The sequence below is a fragment of the Camarhynchus parvulus genome, chromosome 9, assembly GCF_901933205.1.
Source record: "Camarhynchus parvulus chromosome 9, STF_HiC, whole genome shotgun sequence".
NCBI classification, from domain to species: domain Eukaryota; kingdom Metazoa; phylum Chordata; class Aves; order Passeriformes; family Thraupidae; genus Camarhynchus; species Camarhynchus parvulus.
Window position 1 is genome coordinate 24,814,471 of NC_044579.1, and position 25,505 is coordinate 24,839,975.

General features: G+C 50.5%; 1 protein-coding gene across 1 annotated transcript; it reads right to left on the reverse strand.

The window, feature by feature from the left end:
• ITM2C (integral membrane protein 2C) lies at nucleotides 1-24,863 on the reverse strand. The gene is made up of 6 exons (XM_030954246.1): nucleotides 24,721-24,863; nucleotides 10,373-10,510; nucleotides 8,251-8,439; nucleotides 7,857-7,967; nucleotides 3,498-3,648; nucleotides 1-1,797 (listed from the first exon to the last, which is right to left on the reverse strand). Exons 1-6 carry the CDS (start codon nucleotides 24,832-24,834, stop codon nucleotides 1,706-1,708), a joined length of 795 nt encoding a protein of 264 aa, XP_030810106.1. The 5' UTR covers nucleotides 24,835-24,863; the 3' UTR covers nucleotides 1-1,705.
• Between the last annotated feature and the right edge of the window lie 642 nt (nucleotides 24,864-25,505).

The following is a 25,505-nucleotide window of genomic DNA, read 5'->3' on the forward strand; positions in this document are numbered from 1 at the left end:
TCAGAGGTAAAAGACTTTATTATCCCATGGGTTTTTCCTAAGAAGTAAGATTCCCACCAGACAAAATATACAAAGCATCTTATGTTTTCTTTCTACAACTGCATTCTCACCCTATGGAACAGTGAGCACATGAGCTGACCCCAAAGAACCAAGGTTTGTCCTTACAGCTGCGGGACTGCACAGTTAGCACATCCAATGACCAGGTACATCATGCAGAACCAGAGGGGAGGGCAAGAGGCCTGTGTGGCACCTGAGTGCAGGCTCAGGCTTCTAGAAACGAAGAGAAACGCAGGGCTTAAATTTACCAGTTACTTCCATGAAGTGAACCAATTCTCTGACCCACTTCTTGTCATCCTCTTGGCAATTAAAGGCTGGGGCTAGCAGCAAGTTATTGCTGGGAAAACACAATGCTAGAAAAGTAAATACCCATCTGGCAGTGGGAAACTTTCCACACCAACCTGCAAGAAGTGCACCTAATTCTTCATTTTACATCAAGCTTAAAGCAGAATGAAACCAAAGTGTCCTCCTCTAGTTGACAGAAATTAATATTTATAGCTATGTTTATATAAAATAATAAATACTCAGCCTCTAACAATATACTAATTCCTATTGCATTACATGACCATCCTGAGATCCTGTTTTGTTTTCACATAATTAACTCATAAAATTAACACTCAGAAGTTTAAAATATATTAACTTTGCATTTTGGTTCTGCTGAGTTAATGATTGTACTTGCATTTACTTTATCCTTCCTCTTCCAAAACAACAGGCTCATTTCAACAGATGGTGAACAGGTCCAGATTTGCTGGAAACCAATTAACAAGAATGTGCCAAGCTGAAACTCACCCCATTCTTTCAAGCCAAAAAACTGCCTGCATTTCAAGAACCTAATTAGTTGTAACTACATTTATGGAACGGAGGGAAGAATATTTAATTACTCTGCAATTCTTCTGTCTGATGATCAATAGAAATGCAGTTTTGTTCAAACAATTTCTCTGCAGTATATTGATCAGCTGAATCTTGCCTTCTATCAGTATCTCTGCTCCACTGGTGCCTGCAGATAATGTGATACACAGCTGGATGACAGTGATTACTATCAAAACAGCTTTCACTGGAGGAGTTACACAAGAATATACACTGTTAAAAGATTTGAAAAACCTTCTTCTTGACTTGCCAATAACAACCAGTTCTGCTGCTGGCACCTCCTTCCTTCTGCTGAGCTCTCAAACTGCCCTGTCTGTAGCCTCACAACTATTCCTTTCCTAAGTGCACCTGGTTTAGGTCATTGTATCAGCCCTGAAATGGAAATCCTCCTCTTGTGCATACACCCTCTGTCCCAGTGCCATGGCAGCCTCAGAGCAATATCCCAGCATGAGATTGCTCAGCCAGGAAAAGAGCACCTATTTCCAGCATTTCTATTTCCCAGCCATCCCTTCTACCCAAACCTGCTCCCAAAGGAGATTTCCATTCTGGTATGTGGAAGAAGCTGCATCTACCCCCAGTTATCTTTGAGCACTGTGTAAATTTAAGCCCAGCCAATGTCTTGGGTAGGTAGCAGGGAAGAAAGGGCCACAAAGGACCCCAGAGGTTAGAGCTGCACAAGCTGGGGGGAGTATAAAAAGAAGCCAGATTACCATGTCTAAAGAGAGGGCTGAGAGCATGTGTGTGCAAGCAAAGCCAAGGAAGGTTACATCTGGAGAGTGCTTCATGACTTTTGGCAGATAACAGTTTCGACCACAAAAGTGTTTTCAAAGTGACGAATGCGATGACAGTTTCCGGCCTCACGTCTACTGATACCTAGAAGTGATTTAAAGAGAGGAGAGAGGTGAATCAACAAATGATAATCTGTAAGAACCAAAGCAAGGAGGGGAAGGAAAGCAGATGAGATGCAACTTGTGAACACTGAAATGGGGGGACAACATAGCCCATATGAAAAGCAGCCTTATCTGGTCTTTGGAAGAATTAACAACCTCCTCTAGGATATAGTCCTGCAGTAAGAGCTGCCCTGGGCTGAAGGAGTCACCTGGCAACAGCTGGTTTCAGCTGACAGCATCTCACCATTATCTCAGGGACCAGAAAGCCTCAAGAAACCAGCAGAAGTCACAGGCTTCTGGATGCAACCAAGAAGTGTTTAAAACACCTGTTTGTATCCCTGCGTGCCTGGTCCTGCTGTGGCCCCAGCCTGGGGCAATGCTTCCCCCTGGGTAACACTTCCCTATGCCCTCCAAATGCAGGTCCTCAGCTCTGAGCAGCTCTGCTGGCAGCTCCTCCCCCCTTACAGCAAACCTGGGCTGCCCCAATGACAACAGGGCCGTGCCAGGGCTCCATGGCAGTCAGTGCAGCTCCCACTGGGAAAGTATCATCAGCTACAGCCATGGGGACCTCTGCACCCTGCAGCTTCCTCAGAGACCCAAACCCCACTAACTGTAGGTCTGTGTTCCAGGTGAGCCTTTAAGTATAGCTTAAAAGCAAATTAATACAAATACTGGTATTAAAGAGTATTTTGCAGCAATGTTACCATTGCAATATAAGATACATATTGCTAATTTCCATGAAATCATTTTTACACAGTCCAATGTTCCCTCTTCACGACGCTTTCCATACTATTATGAACTTAATTAATTAAAGGCAATTTGCAGATCTAATCTGCTCTGAATAGCTGCCACTGAATCGGGTGCCTTCATTAGGGAAATTTTCCAAACAATTCCCAACAGCACTGCTATTAGTTCAGCCCCAGGAGCCCATGTGGAAATGAATTGCTGGCTCCTGCAATCATTTCTGCAGGATTTGTATCAGGCTGATGGATGACACAAACACAGCACTCAGCACCCGTTTGCAGCATCCTGAAGTTGGGCTTGGATTAACTGGATGGGAAAAGGCAAAGCCCCAGAGGGAAACCCAGCTCTGGCCATGAAGAGGCCAGCATGGCTGCACCAGCCAGAGAGGGGCTGTGATGTGGGGTGGGGAACAGGGGGCAGGGCTGTGATGTGGGGTGAGGAACAGGGGCAGGGCTGTGATGTGGGGTGGGGAACAGGGGGCAGGGCTGTGATGTGGGGTGAGGAACAGGGGCAGGGCTGTGATGTGGGGTGAAGAACAGGGGGCAGGGCTGTGGTGTGGGGTGAGGAAAAAGGGCCAGGGCTGTGATGTGGGATGAGGAAGATGAGACAGGGCTGTGATGTGGGGTGAGGAGCAGGGGCAGGGCTGTGATGGTGGGGTGAGGAACAACAGGCAGGGCTGTGAGGGGCTGAGGAGCAGGGCAGGCTGTGATGAGGATAAGGAGCAGGGGCTGAGGGGCAAGCGGGCTGTGATAAGGGTGTGAGGGGCACAGGAGCAGACAGGCTGTGATGAGGATGAGGAGCAGGGGCTGTCAGGGGCTGAGGGGCAGGCAGGCTGTGATGAGGGTGCGGGGGGCTCAGAAGCAGGCAGGCTGTGAGGGGCTGAGGGGCAGGCAGGCTGTGATGAGGGTGCAGGGGGCTCAGGAGCAGGCAGGCTCTCACGCCGGCGGGCGCCGCGCCGCCGCAGCCGGTACGTCTCCTTGCCGCTGCACAGGCGGTAGATGAAGGAGCCCAGCTGCTCCATGTCACTGACGTGCTCCGTGGCGATCATCTCCTCCTGGATGATGTACGTCTGAGGCAGGTACGTCCCTTTCTGGAACGACAGAGTTTCCACTGAAATAAGGCACAAACACTCCCTGAACACAACTGTTTCACACAGAGCACCATGAACAACCAAACTGTGGAAAACTCATTCGCTGCTGAGGCTCAAGCTCCCCTTACTGAGGCCAGTTAATGTGTGACCTTGTCCTTGCAAGAAACTGTCCCTTGCTACTAGCACAGTGCACACAAAATAGATGAGATCCAAAAATGGAATGTTCACATAAGGGGTGAAGTCAGTGTAGGATCAACCCTGTTATAAACTGACCCAAATTTTAGAGCAGGATGCCCAAAACTGTAACTCTGAGAGTACAACAAAGCCATCTGGAGAGAAATAAAAGCTTAACAAAAATTCCAAAAACTCCACTGAAATGTACACTCTACATTTGCTTCAAAAGAAAAAAACCAAAACCACCAGCCCAGCTCAGATTTCAACACTCTCCTCCTCTCTGGTCCACTGAGCAGAGCCACAGTGATGTCCTGCCCTTAGTGCCCCCAGGAATGGGGACTAGAGACAGGCCATGGGCAGCACATTCAGAGAAGAACTGAGCTCCCCACACACCTTCATTGCCCCAGGAATGTCTGGGGCAGTGACATCCCTGCTGTTGGGTAGAGGCCACTATGAAGGCCAGGGTGATGAGTGAGATGTCATGGCAGAAAGCTACCAGGAGATAGAAAAAACAGGGTTTCAATGTGTCCCCCAGAGACAGAGGTCTCATCTTCCCCTGTAGGAAAGAGTTCAGCTCAGCACTGGAGACTCTCTGCAAGCTCATTCCTAGATGCTCAGGACATCTTTCATGTTTGGACATCACTGTAGCAACAAACAGCTGTGTAACAAGTGCAGCCTGGGCCAGGGGCACCTGTGAGCAGATGCTAACTAGATCATGAAGCAAAGAATCACCTCTGGTCCCTTTTCCTTAAGAAGAGTCAAAGAAATAAAAGAACTGTCAGACCCTGGGGCCAAGGTAAGCATAACTGTCTCAGGCTGAAAGGTGTAGGTGGGTGTGTATTCTATTCCCATCTGTCAGAGCTGGGGCAGTTCTCTGCTGTCCATTGGGCAGTTTTTTCTTTATCTCTCCCACAGCCAACCCTCCCTCCAGGAGATCTCTGCTGTCCATGGCCACTGAGTGTCCCTGCAGGGCTGATCCAATTCCAGCATCCCATGGGGAGATGCTGCGCCCAGGGGAGGAGCCAAGCATTCCTACCTGGATCCAATCTGAGCCTGGAGCAGCACAGCAGCCTTTGCCCGTGCATTGCCAGAGGAGCAGCTTTCTGCTGCCCTGCATTGCCAGAGGGAGCCCAGGCCCATCTGCAGCAGCCCTGGAGCTGCAGAGGAAAACTCCCCCCTTGTGCAGGATCCCTGCTCCAGCAGCAGCACAGCTGGCACTGCAGGAGGGCTGAGCCCCCATGGGATGGGACTGTGCCACCCCTGACACACAGGGGGCAGGGCATGGTCTGACTCTGGCAAGGGTTTGATTTTGTTTGTACTAGTGCCTTTGTATTTTTAATTTTCCTAGTAAAGAACTGTTATTCCTATTCCCACATCTTTGCCTGAGAGCCCCTTAATTTCAAAATAATAATAATTCAGAGGGAGGGAGTTTACATTTTACATTTCATTTTCCATTTAGCAGATACCTGTGTTTTCAAATCAAGGCAATAACCAAGGTGAAAAGCAAGCAATAGCAGCATCATTTCAGGTATCACCTCTTCTGTTTCCCAGGACTGGTTATCTCCACAGAGACACTCCTGGAAACACACTACCTTAACTCAGTGCTGTGCTGCTGAGCTGGCACAGCCAGGTAGATCAATAAGGCTGTCCTCTAACACTGCAGGATTAGAGAATTAGTGCCAATTTGTACTGCACTAACACTTCAGTTCTGCAAGAAATTCCATTATTGATTCTCAGGGGGAGAAGGCAGGGGGGCTGTGAGATACGTGCAGCTCCTGGCAGGGGCTGTCACAGTGACAGCCAGGGCTGGGGCTCAGGATGTGCCACACTCTTGGCCTGGAGAGAGGGCTCAGAGAGACAGACATGAGAACACAAGCCAGTTTCTTCACTGTCTCAGACTGAAATAGCTGTGGCAGGTGAAGGGGGAATCACCACTCCTCCATGGCAGGACTGTGCAATAAGGACAGTACCTTCAAGTCTCTGCCAAGAACTTTCAGCAAGCTAAAGCTCTGAGCATCTTGTGTTCTGCAAGAGATATGGATGGTCCATCATTTAACTGGGTCACCTCCAGGCTCCTGCTGCTGCAAGGGGGGAGCATCACTCCATCCTTTTATGTTAGACACTGATGCAGCCCTGGTCACTGAACTGTCACACTTGTGCAGAATAAAGCTTGAAAGAAGCAGGCACAGGGCATGTGGCAGCCACTCTGCAAAGGGGCACCCTGGCACCAGGCTGGCCAGGAGGAAAGAGCAAAGGATGTTCCCCAACTCCCTGTGCTGCCCCAGTCTGCTGGAGCAAACCACTGGTGTTAATTGCTGGACTGTGATTTGATTCTAGAAACAGGAATGCAGTCACTGAACAGATCCAAAACTAAACTTTCTGCTGGGAATAATTCTCATTCATTAGAGACTTGACAGCATTCAGAGATGCAGAGAACAAAAAAGTCTCCAAGCCCAAGGACCGACGAAGCTCACCCAGCATCCAAAAGGCAGCACTTTTGAGCAGCAGGGCAAGTCATAAGGTCATAAAGATCCTCCCTGCAGCAGGAATAAACTTGAGCTTTCTGCCTGATCAGTGGCCATGAAGATGACAGGCCCATAGGATCACAGCTAATGCAGCTGGGGAGGGACCTCAGGACTTTATCCTACCTGGTCTTGAAATCTTCAAGAATTTCAAGGAGGCAGCACAACCTTCCTGGGTACCCTGTTCCACTGTTTCTCTGTCCTTGTGGTGGAAAACTTTTTCCGAGCCCAAAACCAAGCTAACCACTTCAAAACAATGTCTCTAAGGTACAGGTTAAAACCTCCAGAGACAGACTGGACACTACTGAACCATCTCAATAATCAGGAGGTCATTTAAACTCACACCTGCTTTGGGCTCTTCACATATGACCACATATGTGCTTATGTAAGCATAAGCACATCCCCTTTTTAAATCCTCTTTCTAAATTCAATGACAATGCATCATTTTCACTGACTGTGAGTTTATATCTGTTATTTTAAGATGTGACAAGAATTTCCAATCTCTCAGTTGTTTTCTCTCAGCTTGTGCAATCCTGCCTTTTCCATTTCCCTCTGCCCCAGGGACTGGTCACCTGCCAGGGTCAGGAGCTGTGACAGGTCTGGATGAGTTGTAAGTAAATGTGTGTTGTACCCCAGCGGGGTTCCAGCACATTTGCCAGACAGTCACAGTGCACGAAACTGAGGATTGCAAGGAAATAAACTGGGAATCTGACAGGGATGGAGATCAGGCTCTGTCCAGGCATTACCGCTTGTCTCTGAGTTCACACTGCAAAGTTCACCATACTGCACATAGCAGGAAGCGATCAAAGAGAATTTAAGAAAGAGTAAGAATTAGATTGTCTTTCTTTCCCCTTTCTTTTAAACAGACCCTCACAGGAGTGATAAAAGACCCAGGCTCAGTGCCTTGATTTACCTGCAGAAGACTGAGACAGATATGTACCTTTTGCAGTCTGAAAAATCCTGTGCTTTTTTCCTGCGGTGAAGATTAGATAGTATTCTATTTTAAGATGGCTGCTTTCAGCAGCACAGGCTTCTGAACTGAACAAAATTGCTGGTACTAAACCAAATTAATGCTGGCTGTGAGCATAACTGCATGAGCCCAAGCCAGGTGCTGCAGCCCAGAAGGGAGGGCAGCACAGATTCCCCCAAAAAAGGTGAGTGTTAAAGGCCTGTTCCTCCCCAAGGGACACTGAGAGCTCTGCAACTGGCAAACCACAGTGCAAAACTCAGGAGGGGAAAGGAAGGAATTTTTTCTTTTTTCCCTTGATTCCTACAGTCAGTGAACACCAGAGAGAAGGAACCTGCTGCTTCTGTGTGTCTCCCTGGTCAGGCTGCTCATCGTGCCAGCGTTACTGTGCTGTCTGCACAATCAGCACTTCAGCTAAACCTCCTGAAGCCTTCACTCTATGTGGAGACTCAGGGCCAAGGCTCACTGCCCCAGACACAGCAGTTCTGGTTTGCCAGGAGCCCACTCAAGGAAAGCATGCAGAAGCAGCAGGGCTGCAGCTGTACCTTCACGTTGACCAGCAGCTCCCACAGGTTGCGAGGAGGCATCACGATGGTGGTGTTGAGCTCGATGACGTAGCACTTGTCCAGTGTGATGTCATGGTACGCTGTCAGACCCTGCATGCCAAGCACAGGAATGACACAAGGGAACCCTCTGCTATGAATCCTGACTGGGAAAATGGGTGAGGAGAGGGAATTCAGGGAAGACAGGACACTGTGCTAAACAAACCTCCCTACCCAGCAAGCAGAGCGGGTTGGAAAAGCCCAGAGAGGGCCTTGGGCAGGAGGGCAGCTCAGGAATAGATCCTGTGACAACAGTGACGGTGCTAGGCCATGATCACAGAGCTGTGCACCCAGCTCAGCCCCATGGCTGCCCCCACAGGCCCCAGGAGCTCCTTACTCGTTGAAAATCGTGGATGATGTCCGCAGGGTCGCTCCCTCCAAACTGGGGCACTGGGACATTGATTTGCTCATAGTTCTCCTCAATGTAGATCTTGACATCCTCGTGCAGCTCCAGCTGCCCTTTGAAGGGCGAGTACAGCGAGTCTTCGTACAGGACACCGCAGTGGAACACGCTCTCACGGGGCAGCTGTGGGGTACAACACAATCCAGGCAGGGCCACAACACCACCCCCAACAGCTACAGCAAACATGGGCAGGAGTGCACCCCTGCTGGGTAAAACACTCATCAGATGCTTGAGGATATTTTAAGATCAAGGTTTTTAGCAGAAAACATTCTTGGTGAACCTAGCGCAAATTACCCTTGTGAAATGATCACATCTCACTTCATGCTAGCCAGGTGTAACTATGATATTTTCTGAAAAATCTTTTCCTGAGGATTTTTTCTCCTGAGAAGCTGAGAGGCCTCAGGAACAAAATGTAAACAATGGATATCTGCTGCTGTGGAATGCAACAGGTGCATCTGTGATTGGTCTCATGTGGTTGTTTCTAATTAATGGCCAATCACAGTCAGCTGGCTCAGACTCTCTGTCCAAGACACAAGCTTTTGTTATTCATTCTTTCTTTTTCTATTCTTAGCTAGCCTTCTGTTGAAATTCTTTCTTCTATTCTTTTAGTATAGTTTTAATATAATATATATAATAAAATAATAAATCAAGCCTTCTGAAACATGGAGTCAGATCCTCATCTCTTCCCTCATCCTCAGACCCCTGTGAACACCGTCACAAGCCAGGTCCAAAGGGAATAAAGAACTCCCTGCTGGCTTTTATGACGAGTAATTCAGAAAGGCAAACTGACTGCCTGCAAGCTCTTCTATTTCCTCACCAGGCTGTTCACATCCCTCCATAGCCATGGCTACCAGTAACTGCATTTTTCTACAGCAGGCAAAGAAAAAACAGTACATTTTCTAGGAGGCATAGAAGCTTGGGCTGAGCAGAGAATCATTTCTAGAGGCCCTTGTAGCTTGGAGTGGCAAATGCAGCAAAACAAAGTGGAGGAGCTGCTGTTCTCTGAGCAGCCTGGGAGGTGTCCCTGCCAGGACCTCCCTCGGGGCCAGGGCTGCTTCTCCTAGGGAAGCGCCTCCACCAAGAGCCCAGGGACAGGTGCCCTCACCTGGGACAAGGCTGTGTGTGAGGGGGGAGCAGCCCTGGGGCTGTCACAGCGTTTCCAGATCAGGTGTGAATGAGAACGGGTAATAAAGCAGTGATGATTTCTTGAAACAAAACTGCAAATTAATTTGACAGCAAGGAAATTTATGGAGAAAAGGAGTATATAAAAAGACTCTTCTGCTGAGTGGATAAGTGCTGGCTGCAGAAATGAAGGCAGCAGCAGTCCTGGGAGAACTCATTCACTAATAGCCCTCCACAGCACAACGAGGGCTCCAGTGCAAATCAGTGCTCTGGGGTTTCTTGGCTAAACACTCAGCAAGCCAGAGCTCAGCAGTTTCCTCCTCAAAAAGCAGCTCTGCCCTGTCTCATTCCCTGTGTTCTGACCCTCCATAGTGCTGCCAGCACAGTGCCTTGGCCAGGCTGGGCCAGGCTTTGCACAGACAATGTGGAAGAAAAGGTGCTGAATTTAATGGAGGTTGAGGGCTCACTTTCTACATCATCTCCCACTTTGTTCTTACTTCTCTGCTTGCTTTATTAATAGCAGCACCTATTTTTGTCACACCTACAGAGTTTTTCTGAGCTAGAGCCTACAAAACCTACTGCTAAAAGCTGTTCCCTTGCCTGTATCCCCCTGCTCTCTCCAGGCTTGCTCTCCCCTCACAAGCCATGCTTTCAGACTGCTGTACCCCAGGCAATGGGGTTTAGAAGGTACAGCTGGCAGGATATTTTTATGCAGTTAATAAGAAAGCAAAACAAAGCCATAAGGGAAGGGGAGGGTTTCTGGAAGGCCCTTCCTGACATTGGGAATACCACTGAGCCTACCACTTAAGAAATGCCTCATCTGCAGTGCCCAGCAACCTGGCTCCTGAGTTAGCACAGTGGCCAGCAACAAAAACCAGCAGCACCTGGCTGCTCAGGCTGATGGAGGCAGAAGTGTTTCCCAAGTCTCTCCTACCTGGGTGATGAAGAAGTATCTGTAGACGTACATGGATGCAAAGACCAGCCCCAGCAGCAGCACGAGCAGGCCCATGGTCAGGTAGCACACCCCGCTGAGCGACGAGCGGCGGCCCTGCGCCGTGGGGCCCGGCTCCTCCTGGGGACAGACACCGAGCTCAGAGAGTGCTCTGGGCCACCAGCAACCTGCTGGGCCTCAAAGGGTGCTCTGGGGCACCAGCAACCTGCTGAACCCATCCAAGGCTGCTCTGGGGCACCAGCAACCTGCTGAACCCATCCAAAGGGTGCTCTGGGGCACCTGTAACCTGCTGGGCCTCAAAGGGTGCTCTGGGGCACCAGCAACCTGCTGAACCCATCCAAAGGGTGCTGTGGGGCACCAGCAACCTGCTGAACCCACCCAAAGGGTGCTCTGGGGCACCAGCAACCTGCTGAACCCATCCAAAGGGTGCTCTGGGGCACCAGCAACCTGCTGAACCCACCCAAAGGGTGCTCTGGGGCACCTGCAACCTGCTGAACCCATCCAAGGGTGCTCCAGATCACCAGCAACCAGCTGAACCCATCCAAAGAAGTTGTGTTGTGCAATGTACAGGGCAAGCACCGCCCTACAAAGCTACTTCACACCTGGCAACAGTAAAACACTTGTGCATTTTTCCTCCCTTACCCCAGATACATTAACTATATACATTAAATACCTATATATTTATATGTATTGGAAAAAAAAAGTGTCTGTGTGTGTTTGTGTGAACATACACAGACATATGTATCATCAGCTTCCTGCCAATTGTTCAGAACAAAGACAAGCTTTGTTTCAGTGGGAGGTAAAGGCTGACCAAAAATAAAAAATAAGATCAGGAACTCTTAGTTACTGAATGCAACAGCATTTATGTATTTATAGTCAAAAATTTTTAGTTGAAATGCTGCCACTCACGGCAGAATTTCTCATTGGACGTTTTTGTGATGGGAATTACTGGTACCTCCTGGCCCTGCTGGGGTGAGCTGACACAAACAGATGTGCTGATCTCAACTTCATTTTCAAGCACATTGCAGCACAGCTCCAAAGAAAAATGGACAGAGCATCAGAAGAAAACAGACCTGTCCTCTTCAGAGTGCTGCCCCATCTATACAGACAGTAGCCAGCTCACCTTGTCACAGCCCTGACAACAGAGGGCAGTGCAAAGGCAGGGTTACCTCCCGCAGACAGCTCATCCCAACCTGTGATGTTCTTGTTTTTAATACCAAAATAACCCTTCCAATGTTAAGCAGAATGATGTAAAGCCTTTCAGAAGCAGATGAAAGCAGCTGGTTCAGAGATGCCCCAGTTTCCACAGAGAAGAGCTGAAAGCTGCCCTCAGCTGAGCAGGCAGGCTGGGGAGAGAGGCACCAGGGAGGGCTCCTGCAGATTAACTCCCTCTGTGCAGTTTGAGACCTGATGTGTTTGACTACAGACACTCTCCACAGCTACTTGCAGACTGCCATGAACGGGAGGATGACTGAAAAGCCTCTCATTTCTAAGGTTTCTCACTTCTTAAAGGAAGAGATGTTTCTCCAGAATAACATGGCCAAGACCCACAGGGTGCTGCCAGTGCTGAAGCCCCAGGAGGACAGGCCTCTGTGTCCCCACCACCCTCTGGTGGCATCAGACCAGCTCTGCCCAGCCCAGCTGGCAGCAAACACCTCTTTCCCCTTTCCCTACCTTGGAGCAGCCCTTGCAAGAGCAGCAGTTCAGTGCCAGGCTTGGAGACATCATTCCTGTCCCAGACTGGGACACCCCAGCATCTCTGAGGCACCCGTGGGGACCCTGCCTGGTGGGGATTCCCTGCTCCTGCCCTGCACCTGAGCTCCACTGAGAAGCAAGAGCAGCAGCCTGCAGCCCCTCTCCTACCTGCTCTACTCCCAGCCAACAGGGACTCCCCCAGACACTGACTTTTTTATTCCTAGCCACATTCAACCTGATAACTGCCAAGACCAAATTGCTTGGGGGAGCTACAATTCCAGCACATCTCCAGGAGAAATTAATCTACATTTATTTCTGCTTCATCCCAGCTGCTGAAAGACCCACAGCACCTCGATTCACCTCCAGCTTCCTGCACTGAAGGATCACTGCAATCAGTTTGCTGCTGCTGCTCCTCCAGCAAATAAAGGGATGAGCAAGCTGAAAAATATTACATTTTTCCTCTCCTTCTGCAGACAATGGGCAGCAACTCTGACAAGCCACAAAGAACAGAAAAAAAAGAAACAAAAAAATCACATTACTAGAGGAAGTTTAAAGACTCTCTGACATGAACCACTGGGACAAGAAAGTCATGCTGCATGTCAAGTGTTTCACAAAAGCAGCTTTCCCCAGACACTTGTCATCACAGAGAGAGTGCAGACAGGGGGGGTGAAGAGGAAGGAGAAGGTCTCCTGACACTGAAGCAAGGCTGAGAAGATGTTTAATGCTCTGCAAATGAACCATACCCAAAGGGTGCCAGGTTGCTGTGGTGGTTAATGCAGCGCTGCTCCTGCCAGGGGCTGCCAGCGCTGGCTCCAGGGACGGCCTGGAGAGAGCCTTCACAAGGACACAGCAACTCAAAGGGCAAAAAAATACTCCCACTAAGAGAAAAGCTGTGTTTGAGGAATGGTACAGAGGGGAAATCAGCCCACAAGGTTTGCTACTTGCTAGGGCAGCTCTGTCTTCTTTGCATGGCCAAAGACACTGTGGGACATCCCACCTCTTGCTGCCAAAGATGATTCTGCTCCCAACAAAACATTCCTGGCTTCAGGAAAAATGCCAGAGCTTTGCCCTGTGGGAGAAGGTGGGAGAAGCAAAGCAGAGCTTTTATCTGGAAGAAGTTATTAAACAAACCCCCAAATTCTGAGGGAGGAAAGAAAAAAATCAACAGCAACCATTCTGACAGAGCAGCAATTTAGGCAGGGAGGTTAAAAATGCAGCCAGCCAGGCCAAGGGGAACAGTTAACACAATCCTGCAAAATACTGCATAAAAATCACCTGGAAAACCTGACTGAAAATGTGTGTGTCCATCCCCCAGCCCAGCAGATGGAAAGGCCACCAGCCTTTATCACTGTGAATAAATGACAATTTAAAAGCAGCTACATCAGTCTCCACCTCGGCTTGGGGGCATCCCCAGCACTGAGAGCCCGGGGGTGGAGCAGTGCACAGCTCTTCACCCAGGACACCCCATCTGCACCAGCCTGCAAAAATCCAGGAAGTTTGTTGCACAGGCTGCTGCCCTGCCTGTACCACTACACACCTCCTTTCCCACAGGACCCCCATTCCCTGCAGTAGAATTGTTTACAAACAGGGTACTCTAAAAACCAGAAAATCAATCACAGCTGATTTCCATCTCTTCTTGCCTAGAAATGCCTGGCTCCCCAGGAAGGGGAGAATCAGACTTGGCAGCAGGGTTTTCCTGAAGAGCAGTTCATGTCCTCAAGGTGTGCATTTCCAAAGGACAAAAATCAAAATATTAACACACAAAAACGCTGTACATTCACCAGATATTTAACAATGTCCCAGAGAACTCATTAACCAGACACACTGCTTGCAACAAGCTATCCTATTAATTTTCGGCCTTGATCAAGCTTGGGGTTTTTTTGGCCAAGAGGAATGGGAAAGGTTGGGGTTAAAACCATCCCTGGGAAGAGGTAGGGACAGGTATTTCAGCTGAGTAAATGGGCTTTCCTCTTTTCGTTGTTTTAAACACAGCATTCCAAAAGCCGGAGGTATTTTACACAAAAATGAACATACAGCCCTTCCTCCCCTCCCTGGGCCGAGCAGAGGACAAACATTTATTTGTTACTCCATGAAAGAACAGAAGGAAATGCAACAGCAGTGGCAGAAGGGCAGCATGCCCATGGTCCAGGCACTACAGATGTGCATGTGGGGAGGATGCACAGACACATCCCCAGCTCTGCTGAGCACCCCGCTGCCTCTCCACACACCGACCCCTTCTTTGCTCCATTTTCCTTGGCAGTGCCACTTTGCTGACCCTACAGAAAGGGCTGGGCCAGCTCCCTTTCCAAGGGACCATTTCAGAAGAGGCAGTGGGTAGAGTTCCTTGTGCTCTGCAAGCCAAGGGGAAGCCACAGCTCGCTCTTCCCCTGCATGGACAATGGGGGAAAAAGCACCCACCTGTCACAAAAAGCACCTGCACATCTTGGCATTGCCCTGCTAATCCTTCATTCCACTGGCACAGTCAGAGGCAGCTCCACACAGAAGCCTGAGCTCCCAGACATGCTGACTCTGACTGCTGTCAGGCATTCCGCCCAGCACCCGCAGCAGACAGGATATTGGAATACAAAAAGGAATTCCTGTCCTCGGATAAAACAGGCTCTTCACTATGACTCAGTGCCCTGCCAGCTCACAGGGCCAGCACAGCAACAGAGTACAGGCAGCAAATACCCAGATGGGAAAGGATGGAGGCATGATACAGACTATAGGGGAGAAGAGGCTTGAAAGTAGCCTGTGGGATGGGGAAAAGCCCTAATTCAGTCTTTGTGGATTTTCTTTGGAATTTCAGGTCTTGCTGAGGACATGATGAAAATGGCTGGTGTCCTGTTATCCCTGTTTTGTACTGAATGGTTAAGGAATAGTTCTCCTACAAGGGGGTTGGGGGACAGAAACCTGGCTGGGCACAATGTCTGGTTCAAGGTTTGAAAATCAAGTTCAAAGGCCACAGTGAGTCAGAGCAGGGAAACCTCCCAGACACCTGTGGCTGAGCCAATCCCCCCAACTTCACAGCACTGAGCCTTAGGACACAGCACTGGAGGAGCTGTTCACAAGAACCATACCTGGTGAGATGCTGCCTTTGGAATTTCTCATTAATACAGGAGAAGGTTATAAAAATAGAAATGTGGCATTATTGCTCCTTCATCACCCATGTCTTGCTGAAGATGACAGAAGTGAGAAAATGAAAAGTGTTGTGTCACGCCTCGATCCCTTCCCAAGTCACACATTGCCTCGGCAGAGATGGGCTCAGCTCTGGGCCTTTTTCTGCTTCTGCAGCTTCAGAAACACAGGAGTCCTCCACAAACCCTGCTCCCTGCATTTCTGAAACACATGGGTTTGAAATCCTTCATTTTAGGTGTAGCAAGGCCTGACAAACTGGGGACAGAGATTGGCAAGTGTCTAAATATACACCCCCAACAGGAAAAGAAGCGTGGGGTGACTAAAAATAGTAGATGTGATTTTGGTGACTGACAAGTGAGGAGAGAAATGCAATGCAAAGGGATGCAGTTTGGAGAGCAGTGCCATCTAAAATATGTCATCACTCTATGGGACACTGTTCAAGGGAGCAGCAGCCTGAGCTCTCAATGTTTGATGCACTGACATAACTGCAGACACTGCCATGGCTTCCTCAAAGGATGCAGGCTCCAAACTTAAGAAACCGTCATCAGAACAATCTAACCTACCTTGCTGTTATTCCTGGCAGCCAAAGGCCAATATGGACTATGGGGAGAGAAAAGTTGTCAGTTCAGGGTCACAACCTCCAGCACATCAAGTCCCATATTTACAGCAAAATCAGTTACTGCTTTATAAAACATAAGGACTTGCAATAGTGGCACCTCCACCAACTTCAAGTGGAAAAACCCCACAGCTGATTGCAGGAAAACTGCAGTGCTGCCACTTACAGCAGGTGTAAGCTGGAAGGGACTGAGCTCTCCTCTGATGTGACAGCTGAGTTTTGAGTGTCCCCTCTTGGGGAAGTGACCCCCATGCCTGTACCCAGAGCCTGCTCTTTGTGCTTGTGAAGCAAAGCCCCCACCCACCCACAGCACTGGCAGCACCCCTACTACTGCAGGGCTGGGCCCTCAGCGCTGCTGCCTGCTCCAGGAGAAGCACTGCAGGTAAGTTAGGTAAGTTAGATTGTTCTGATGAGGCTTTCTTCAGTTTGGAGCCTGCATCCTCTGAGGAAGCCATGGCAGTGTCTGCAGTTATGTCAGTGCATCAAACATTGAGAGCTCAGGCTGCTGCTCCCTTGAACAGAAGCAATGCAGAGCTGCCTCCCAAAGACAGCCATGTCTGCACTCAGGAATTCCAGCACAGGGGAGCTCCGTGGTGGAGAGCCCCAGGGATGGCCAGAGCCAGCTGGGTGGGCAGGCAGGGCCCAGACAGGAGCACCTGCCAAGCTCTGCAGAAGGGAGGTGAGAGACTACACACAGGGAAAAGGCAAAGGAAGACAAGAAGAGGGAGAGGAACAGAGATAAAATATCACAGCAAAGGCATCCTGGCATCCATCAAAGCACCCCCGACACTCCAAAGAAGGTTCCTGTGCCAGATGAACAAAAAATGAGTCCTGTCCTCAAGAGCAGTTATGCTTGGAGAGAGGAGAGGAAGCAAAATGAGGAGAATACCGGGTGAGCCCGTGGGGGAAGACTGCCTGAGGAACTGCCCTGGCTGAGAGGGGTCAGAGCTCTGCACTGGCAATGAGAGGCCTCTCAAGGAACCCACACTTGGAAGGAGAGTCCTTCCAGGCTGAAGGGCATTTCTGATGCTCTAGGTCAGAAAAGGAAATATGTGCATGCACAGACAGAGAGGAAAACACACACACACACACATATATATATATATATGGCACACAGTTTCCAAGGCAACCAAAGTCCCTGCTCACAGTCCTTGAGCAGTGCTTGCACTGGCCACCTGACAGCGTTTCCACAGAGAACACAACTGATGATTCTGGACTCAAAGATGCCTGGAAGCAAAAAAACCCCAAAAGCAAGCCAGTAATTAAGAGACTATCACAGCTGAAGGCAAAAAAAGTTGCAATAAATGAATCTACCCACACCTTTGAGTGACACCACAGCATGTGACTAGCAACAAAGCCACCTGTCTCAGGAGTCACTTCACAGTGCTGGAAATTAGAATATCAAAAACAACCACTGGCTAATTAAAACCCCCAGCATTGTTGCTATACGACAAAGACAGCAGGATGTTAAAAATGCAGCCTAGCATGTGGGAGCTCCTAAGCACTCAGTGATCATATTTTCCTTCTCCCTCCTTGGCAAGAGAGATATAAATCCCCCTCTTTTCTCCTTTTTTCATCCCTTTATGGAACTAAGGGGCTGTTTCTCCTCCCTCTTTGCACAGGGGTGAGGAATTCATTTCCATATTTTTGTTTTGTTTTGTTTTTTTGGCAGAGGCACAACAACTTCCAGCTGGAATGATTCCAGCCTCCTTCTCCCAGGAGTACAACCATTCAGAGCATTAGCAGAGCCAACAAAGCCCCTGGTAAAAACAAGACTGTTCTTACCACGCTCACAGCTGAAGCCCTGAGCATCATGTTGAACGGAGAGGCAGGCAGAGAGAAAATAAACAGCTGTGACAAAGTGGCAAAAAAATATCCCAGCCTGGGTATTTAACAGCCTGACTGCCAAAATACTGATTCTGATAAACACAGCCTGATTTCCAAGCCACTCATTGCAATGATGGGGAAAATCAGTCCCTGCCATGGAGCAACACCACAGCTAGAAGGCTCTGGAGCACCTGGGCAGACCTCACCTGGAGAGGGAAGGAGCCAGCACAGCCCTGTGAATGAAGGCCATGGGTTGTTTAGGGGTTTTTTACAAAAGACTCCCTGAAGTGGGAGGTGGCATTAAAAGAATGGGAATCTTCCCCAGGAGAAGAATGGAGGTTAAGCTTTGGCACTGGGTCTCAAAACCTCTCCAGAGCAATGATAGGCAAAAGGCAGCTCAAGCAAGAGTGAAGCAGAGCAGCTGCTCTGAGAATAGGGGAAGCTCTTAAACTGAGAGATTGGCAAATTTAAAGAGAGCCTTGACTCAAAAGTAAAGACATATGCAGGTGGGCAGACACCTGACTCCTTAAAAGACCTCTCACAAATGCCAAAAATATTCAAGAACACTGTGAAACTGAGGTAAGGAAACGCCAACAGCTTTCAGCTTGCTCTTGGTGTATCTGAGCCTTCCTTCTCCTCCTGGGTGGAGGGAAGAGAAGCTGCTACCAAAGCCAGTCTGTTTGCTTCTACCATCATGCAGGGCTTGGAAGAAGCAAGCCATGAGCTGGGTCCCCACCAGAGTGCTGGGCTGTCTCTCAGGACACACTCCCCTTTTCCCAGACTACAATTGTACAACTGCTCCCATGTAAAACAAACCCACCTAGCAACCCATGCGAGTGGCCCTGGGCACAAGCCAAGGGACACAGAGGCTGATTTTGCAAGAGGTGTGAAGGATTGGGTGCTGTGGCAACACATCTGAAAGCAGAAAATGTGACAGGGAAAAGACACATCCAAAGGTTTCACATGATTTCACCTGAAGCTTTTCACCTCTAGGGATGCCTTTGGAGGCTAAGGAAGCACCAGAGCAGAGCAACAGCTCTGCTCACCTGGACTCACCTGGACACTGCCACTGGGCCCTCACTGCTTCCCCCAGAAAGCTCCATGTCTGGAGAGCTTTGGGGGGTGTACAATTTAAAATCACAGCACCCACCTCGTTGCTGGCACAGTCAAGGCAGGCAGAGATGGTCAGAGCAGGCATTCTGGATCTCACCAAGAGCAAGCCAAGCACTGCTGATCTGGCTATGGCCAATGAAGCCAGAACTGTTCCTCCTCACTCTTCCTCTAGATGTGACTGATTCCCAAAAGCTGGAAGAAGGGACACAGCCATGCCCAAGATCCCAAGAACATCCTGCTGGCTCTGCAGGCAAGAGGGACAGTCCCAGCCAGAAACCTGCATTGATCACTGCAAGCAGAGGGGCAGAGTCCAGCATCTCCTGGAGGGCAACTTCAATCATCTTCAAGGAACCAGACTTCAGGTTACAGCATCTGCTTCTTCCCTGAAAATCAGGACTTGCACAGTGTCACACCATAAAATGAAGTCACTGCTCCCTTCTGGAGCACTGACAGCTATTATCTTTTCTCCCAGAAACAGTATAGGAAAACTCTGACAGTCAATCCTACACTTGAAAATTCACCACAAAGAAAAGGTGTCTAGTTTAACAACAGCAAGAGAGAGGAGGCAAATTTACCCTTCTCTTTGTTGTTCAAACTGACTTCAAAGGTAGGGCATGGCACCAAGGAAGACAACTCTGAAAAGCAAGTGCAGAGAGATGAGTGAAAAACCCAGCACCCTCACACTGTCCTCCTTCAAATGGTAACACTGGCATCAAAAAAAAAACCCCAAACATTCCTAGGTTCTCACACATCACTTGGGAAGAAAATATGCACCTACAAGTGAAGATGCCTTTTCCATCTCCTATAAACCTAGTAATGAGCAAACATTTGGTAGCACAAAATCAAGAACTGCAGAGCACTGCACGAGGACACCTCATCCTCCATCTCTCCAGACCTGGCTGCAGTGCTCTGCTGCATGAAGCTCCCCTCTTCTGGGCTTCTGTCCCATACTTACTTCTGGTTCATTTGTACCCTTTGAAACTCTTCTGTTTAAAGATATTTCTTGGTTTTCTGTGTTTAGCCAAAAAAAAAACCTCACCAAAACTGCTGTGCCCAAAGCAGGTAAATGCAACAGGTTCTTCCCACATGAAGAGCTCCTCCATGCAAAGCTGGGCTGGCTCCAGCTCTGGGAGAACACAAACCTCTGCACAGCTATTTCCAGTTCCTCTGGCTCCAGCTCTTCAGTCTACATCTCTTTGGTGAAAGACAGCTACATGTTTCAAAATTCAGTTGCATTTATAATGTTTCTGCTTGGAATAGATACTCTCTGTCCTAATCCCTCTGCCAGTTTTAGTCAGATCTTTTGTCATGCTCAGCTGGAATATCAAATATTCATGTCTGGAGTCCAGTAAGACACTGAAGTCTAGTATTTCACTAGAGCAGATCCTTCAAGGGGTCCAGAGCATCTTTTTTTTTTCCAATTCAAACCTTTTCCTCTGCTTCCAAGGCATCCCCAAACCACAGAGAACCAAAACCAAATGACAGTGCTTCTCTTTAAGCTGACAACTCCACATAGGCCACAAACAGAAATCACCATTTCAGCCCACGTGGATATAGGAGGGTTGGGCAAAGAACAGGAATAACCTTCTGTTACAGGAGGCTGCTTCTTAAAATGAGGATCTACCATATTCAACTCCCTAAGCCTGAGAACCCCCACAGCTCGAGAGCCTCAAGCCTGGACTCAAGCCTGCAAACATGTCAATGAGCACAATCAATCCACACTGCTGCCAGCAAGCTTTTCCTTCCTCTCTCTGAATTTACAGCTTGCTTTGTGAAAAAGCTTCTTTTAAAAGACTCTTCCTCACATCCCCTTTGCTCGCCATCTGTCTCCCACCTCACAACATTGTGCAAAGGAGTCGCTCACCAAACCCAGCACTGCCCTGGCACAGCAGCACCCACAGGTTGGTGTGACCCTGCTCTATGTGCCCAAAGAGCCACCTGCCCCCTGAGCTGGAACCCAGCTCTGCAGCATCACTGCTCAAGGTGCACCAAGCCCCTGGGAGAGCCAGAAGTGGCACTGCTGTCCTGCTGCCACCACAAAGTACTGATCCTCTTGGGCTTGCTCGGGCAAATGCAAAGCACTCCCAGCTCAGCACAGCCAGCTGAGCATCAGGAAAGGCAGGGGAGCAGGGACAGGGCACCAGCCCAGCACTGAGGCACTATCTGCCTGCCTAAGAGCTCCACATCCACAGCAGAGCTGCTCCTCACTGGGGAGATGTGCAGTCACAAGGAACAGAGCTTCCTGGGCACCAGAGGGGTCCTCAGGGAATGTGCTCCCCATGGGTTTCCAGGCTTTGCCCTGCTGTTTCTGCCAAGCAGGGCAACCATGCTGGGTGTGGGAGCTGTGGCAACAAGGAGGAGGCTGGGACAGCTCAGCTGTCAGCCAGGAGCTGAGGCACCCAGCAGAAGTCCTGAGGGGCAGCTACAGAGAGACCACCCAGACACAGAGGGGCTGGATGGATCCAGTGCCAGGCAGCAAGCAGCTCCTTGTGGGAAACTTCTCCATACCAGGAAAGGTGTGATCCAAAGACCACTGAGTCTTGTCAAGACTTTGGGAATGCAGATGGGATGAAAGACATCAAATCAAAGCCTGGTATTACTGAAACGAACCAAGAGCAAAACATCAGTCACAGCCTGCAGACAGCATTGTGTGCACCCTGGAAAGCCCCTTGCAGCCCCCCGGGGCTGTGAGGCACTGCCAAGGTGTTTCCAGCAGGCTCACCAGGCTGTGGATATGGAGAGAGCTCTCCCAGCCCTGCCTGGCCTGTAAAACCCTTCTCCAGCCAGACCTGAGCAAACACTGCCCTGCCTTCGACACTCATCCTTCCAGAGACAAACAGGAGTGCACGAGCAGTCCTTTCCCAGAGGCAGGACAAGAGGCTCCTGTGAAAGCAGCCCCTGGATCACCCAGATGTGTTTCCTGCAAACCGCCCTGTCTCCAGACGCCAGGCTGTGTTGGCTGTAAGGCACCAATTCCCCCAGGCAGCAGCACCAAGAGCCAGGCACAGCCCTCGGCCAGAGCCCACTCTGCACAGAGAGAGGGCTGAGAGGTGCCCTCCTCTGCCCACTTTCACCTACGCCAGGTCAGGCTGCAGCTGTTAATGAAACCCCTTCTCCTCTGGCTCTTGCACTGTCTCTGCCAAATAATGAGCAATTATTAGAGGGATGCACAAGGGATCAAAAAAAAAAAACCCAAAAAACCCAACCCACGTTGTGACTAGAGAGCTCCAGCCATCAGTTTTATTTGTTTCCTGTGGATTTCAACATCCATCATAATCACAAGGAGCACATTTCCCAGCGCAGTTACAGACACAGCCTATGTGTCTATTTATTTCCATTTTAGACTGCAAATACGGAGTGCAATTAAAACTTACTGAATACTATTTTGCATCTGAACAAATATTTCCCAATGAACACAACAGATTATTTTACTGGCTGCATAACCTCAAGCTGCCTTCTGCTCAAGGCTGCTACATCCCTACAGTTGCTACTAAATGACAGGATTGTTTCTTCTATAATCTCTTAAAGTCTTGCAACAGTCTCAAAATTACATGGATTTTTCTGACAGGAGTTTAAATATTCTGCATATTCTTCCTGGTTCAAGCCAAGCTGTGCAGGGAGAAACAAGGTTCAGCACATGCAAGCTTGCTGTCACGACTGCTCACCTACTACTTTTCAGGACACATTAGCATTACAGACATCCTCCTGCCTGCTGCATCTTTGCATTCACCAAGCACCTGCCAAAATCCCCAGGCTGCAGAAGCTGCCGCTGAATCATTTCCCAGCTCTGGCTCCTATCACTGGGATTGAAGTTATGAGATCAAAGAGGAAAGGAATGCAGAGCATCTTGTTTGCATGTCACCAATGCCATTTTGCTGTGAGGCAGCTAGAGAAAGACACACACAGACAGAAATTATTGGCAGCAGGAGCGGGAGTGTGGCAAAAACAGCCTGGCTACGGAAAGACCAATGCCACAAGCTGGGTGTGTGACAAAGGTAAAGGTCCAGCTGAGCCCAAGCACAACAAAGAATCCATTGTCATAGTCTGAAAAACACCATCAGGAAGAGGCCACCTGATGTCAGTGGATGTGCTGCTCCCTGGACACCCTCACAGTGCACAGACTCGCTGTAACCCACTCCTGCCCTTATTTCATGGATCTTATGTTGGTGTTCTTACATGTCTGTCTGCTGGAATCGAGAGACTGTTGGGGAGTCTTTGTTCTAAATTCATGTTTTTAGGCTCCTTTGTAGCTCACAGAGGTGGGCTTAAAAGAACACCACCATGCCTCCCAGGAGTCAGAGGAAGGCCCAAGGCAACATAAAAACACCCACATTTATTATTTGCTACCTAAATTTGCTACCTAAGCCAATTTCATACATCTGGCAGGACCTGAATCAGAGTAATTTTGATTGCTGGGATCTGGCAGCACTAATGATAGAAACAAGCTTCTGTCACTTTATGACTTTTTAAACTGCTTTTCTCACGGTGCTCATGAGAAATGGATGGATCCTGCCCGAACTCATGCAGGATCAACAGAAGAACTGAGGTTCTGGCTGTGGGAGGCTGGTTTAATGGCAGGGTGAGCTGGAAGTCCAGTGTGACAGTCAGCTTCCAGGGTTGGACATCAAAGGCAGGAAGAAAACGAGCACCTTAGTTTGTAATTAGGAAATACAGTCAGGAAATCACTGAGAAGTCACAGTCAGCCACGGTCCCCCAGGTCTCTGCAGAGCTTCTTGGTGTGAGATTAACAGATGCAACCATGACAGACTGAGCACAGCCAGACCCTGGCAGCACAGATGAGAGCCGGAGAGATCATCATGGTCTGACTCCAAGAACTCTGCAGAACAGGGCAGTTTCCTGAAGCCCCTGCTGCAAAGCACTTCTCCAGAGCCATTCCCACTTGTTTGCTGAGGCACACGAGGAGGAACACTCTGCACTGCTGCAGGAACAGAGCAAAACCACAGCTCCCACATTGTTTTTTGAGTCAGAGAGAGACTAGGGTTCAATAAATGATCAGACCACATGCACAGCCTAGGGACTTATGAGGAATACAGAAATGCCACTCCTGTGACACGGGAGTGCTGTAACAGGGCAGAGTGGGTGCCATGGGTCAGGCCCAGCTCAGAATGACACCCTCACACTACACAGAGTGTAGTACACAGGTCCACCCTCGCAGCAGGGCTGGCAAGTGGGGCTCTCCAGCATCAGAGACTTCACACACACCCAACTCCTGCCAAACACATCAATGCCTGGTTCTCTGTCCGTGCTGGAGCGGGGCACTGCCCGTGCCACCCCCGGCACTGCCCGGCAGCGCCTGGCCATGGCTCTCACAGTCCGGGAGCGACCCACACGGCTGCGCCCAGCCCCAGCGCACCTTCTGTATCTGCTACCGGTGTTCCAGTGCATTCGCTCCCCTTGTGCCTGAAGGGATCCCAACCCTGCAGGCATGAGCACTGGCTCCCCTCTCCTACCCATCACCTGGAGCCAGGAGGGCAACTCCACATCACCGTGTCAACTCGCATCTGCAAAGCATCTAGAGCTCTGTGCCCTCAGCCCCCTGCTTCCCATCTTGCTCCAGCACCATCTGCTTTCCTCCTCTTGCCTCTTCCCCGTGCCAACCCAAAGCCTTCAGAGATGTCAGGATTTGAAATCCACCCGTGTATGACCAATCCGAAATTACATTCCCGCAGGCTAACCCGCCCGAAGGGATGAGTTCTGCTGCCCCTGTGTGCGCTGGACATTCACTCCCGTGCCCAGGGACAGCTGCTGGCGCCACAGCGCCGCTACCCTGCCCCATTCCCTCCCCGCTCCTCTCCACTCTGGGCGCCCACCAAGCCCCGAAGCCGCCGGTAAAGCCGGACACCACTGCCGGTGGCTGTCCGGAGCAGCACCACAGCACCCGCACCCCTCGACCCCCGGCCCCCCTCGCCCCCGCCCCACTCACGGCGCCCGGGGGCAGCAGCACGGCGCCCGCCACCCCATCGCCCCCCGCCGCCTTCTCCTTCTCCTTGTCCGGCTTGAGCGCCGCGGGCGGCTGCTGGACGCCGATCTTCACCATGGCCCCGCTCCGCCGCCACCGCCGGCCCCGGCACCGCCCCGGGGAGGGGCCGCGCCGCGCCTGCCCTCAGCGCCGAGCCCGCCACGGGCACCAGGCGGGGGCCGAGCCCTCAGAGCCGCCCACAGGCACCGGGCGGGCACCGAGTCCTCAGAGCCGAGCCCGCTGCGGGCATCGAGTGGGCACTGAGTCCTCAGAGCCGCCCACAGGCACCGGGCGGGCACCGAGCCTAGCGCCCGCCGGGGGCCGAGCCCGCCACGGGCACCGGGCGGGCACCGAGCCCTCAGCGCCGAGCCCGCCACGGGCACCGGGCGGGCACCGAGCCCTCAGCGCCGAGCCCGCCACGGGCACCAGGCGGGCACGGGGCCCTCAGAGCCGTCCGCGGGCACTGGGCGTGCACTGAGCCCTCAGAGCCGCCCGCGGGCACCGGGCGGGCACCGCGCCCTCAGAGCCGGCCCAGGCCCTACCTGCCCGCGGGCCCGGCTGCCCCAGCACCCCGGCAGCACCATCGGGCCCCGCTGTGACCGGCCGGGCTGCGGGACACGGCGCGGGTGCAGCGGCACCCCCGGGATCTGGGGTACGGCACGGTCAGTACTGCCCGTCCATCTGCTGCTGCCATCGGGTCAGCAAAGGGAAAAAACAAAACAAAACAAAATCCAACTACCCCCGAGCCT

What these genes read in the sequence shown, in the direction of transcription:
- ITM2C (XM_030954246.1), bottom strand. Translation starts at nt 24,834, where the DNA reads ATGGTGAAGATCGGCGTCCAGCAGCCGCCCGCGGCGCTCAAGCCGGAC. An exon ending in TGCTGCTGCCCCCGGGCGCC is followed by an intron (nt 10,511 to 24,720) that starts GTGAGTGGGGCG and finishes GTCTGTCCCCAG; the next exon opens with GAGGAGCCGGGCCCCACGGC. An exon ending in TCATCCACGATTTTCAACGA is followed by an intron (nt 7,968 to 8,250) that starts GTAAGGAGCTCC and finishes CTTGGCATGCAG; the next exon opens with GGTCTGACAGCGTACCATGA.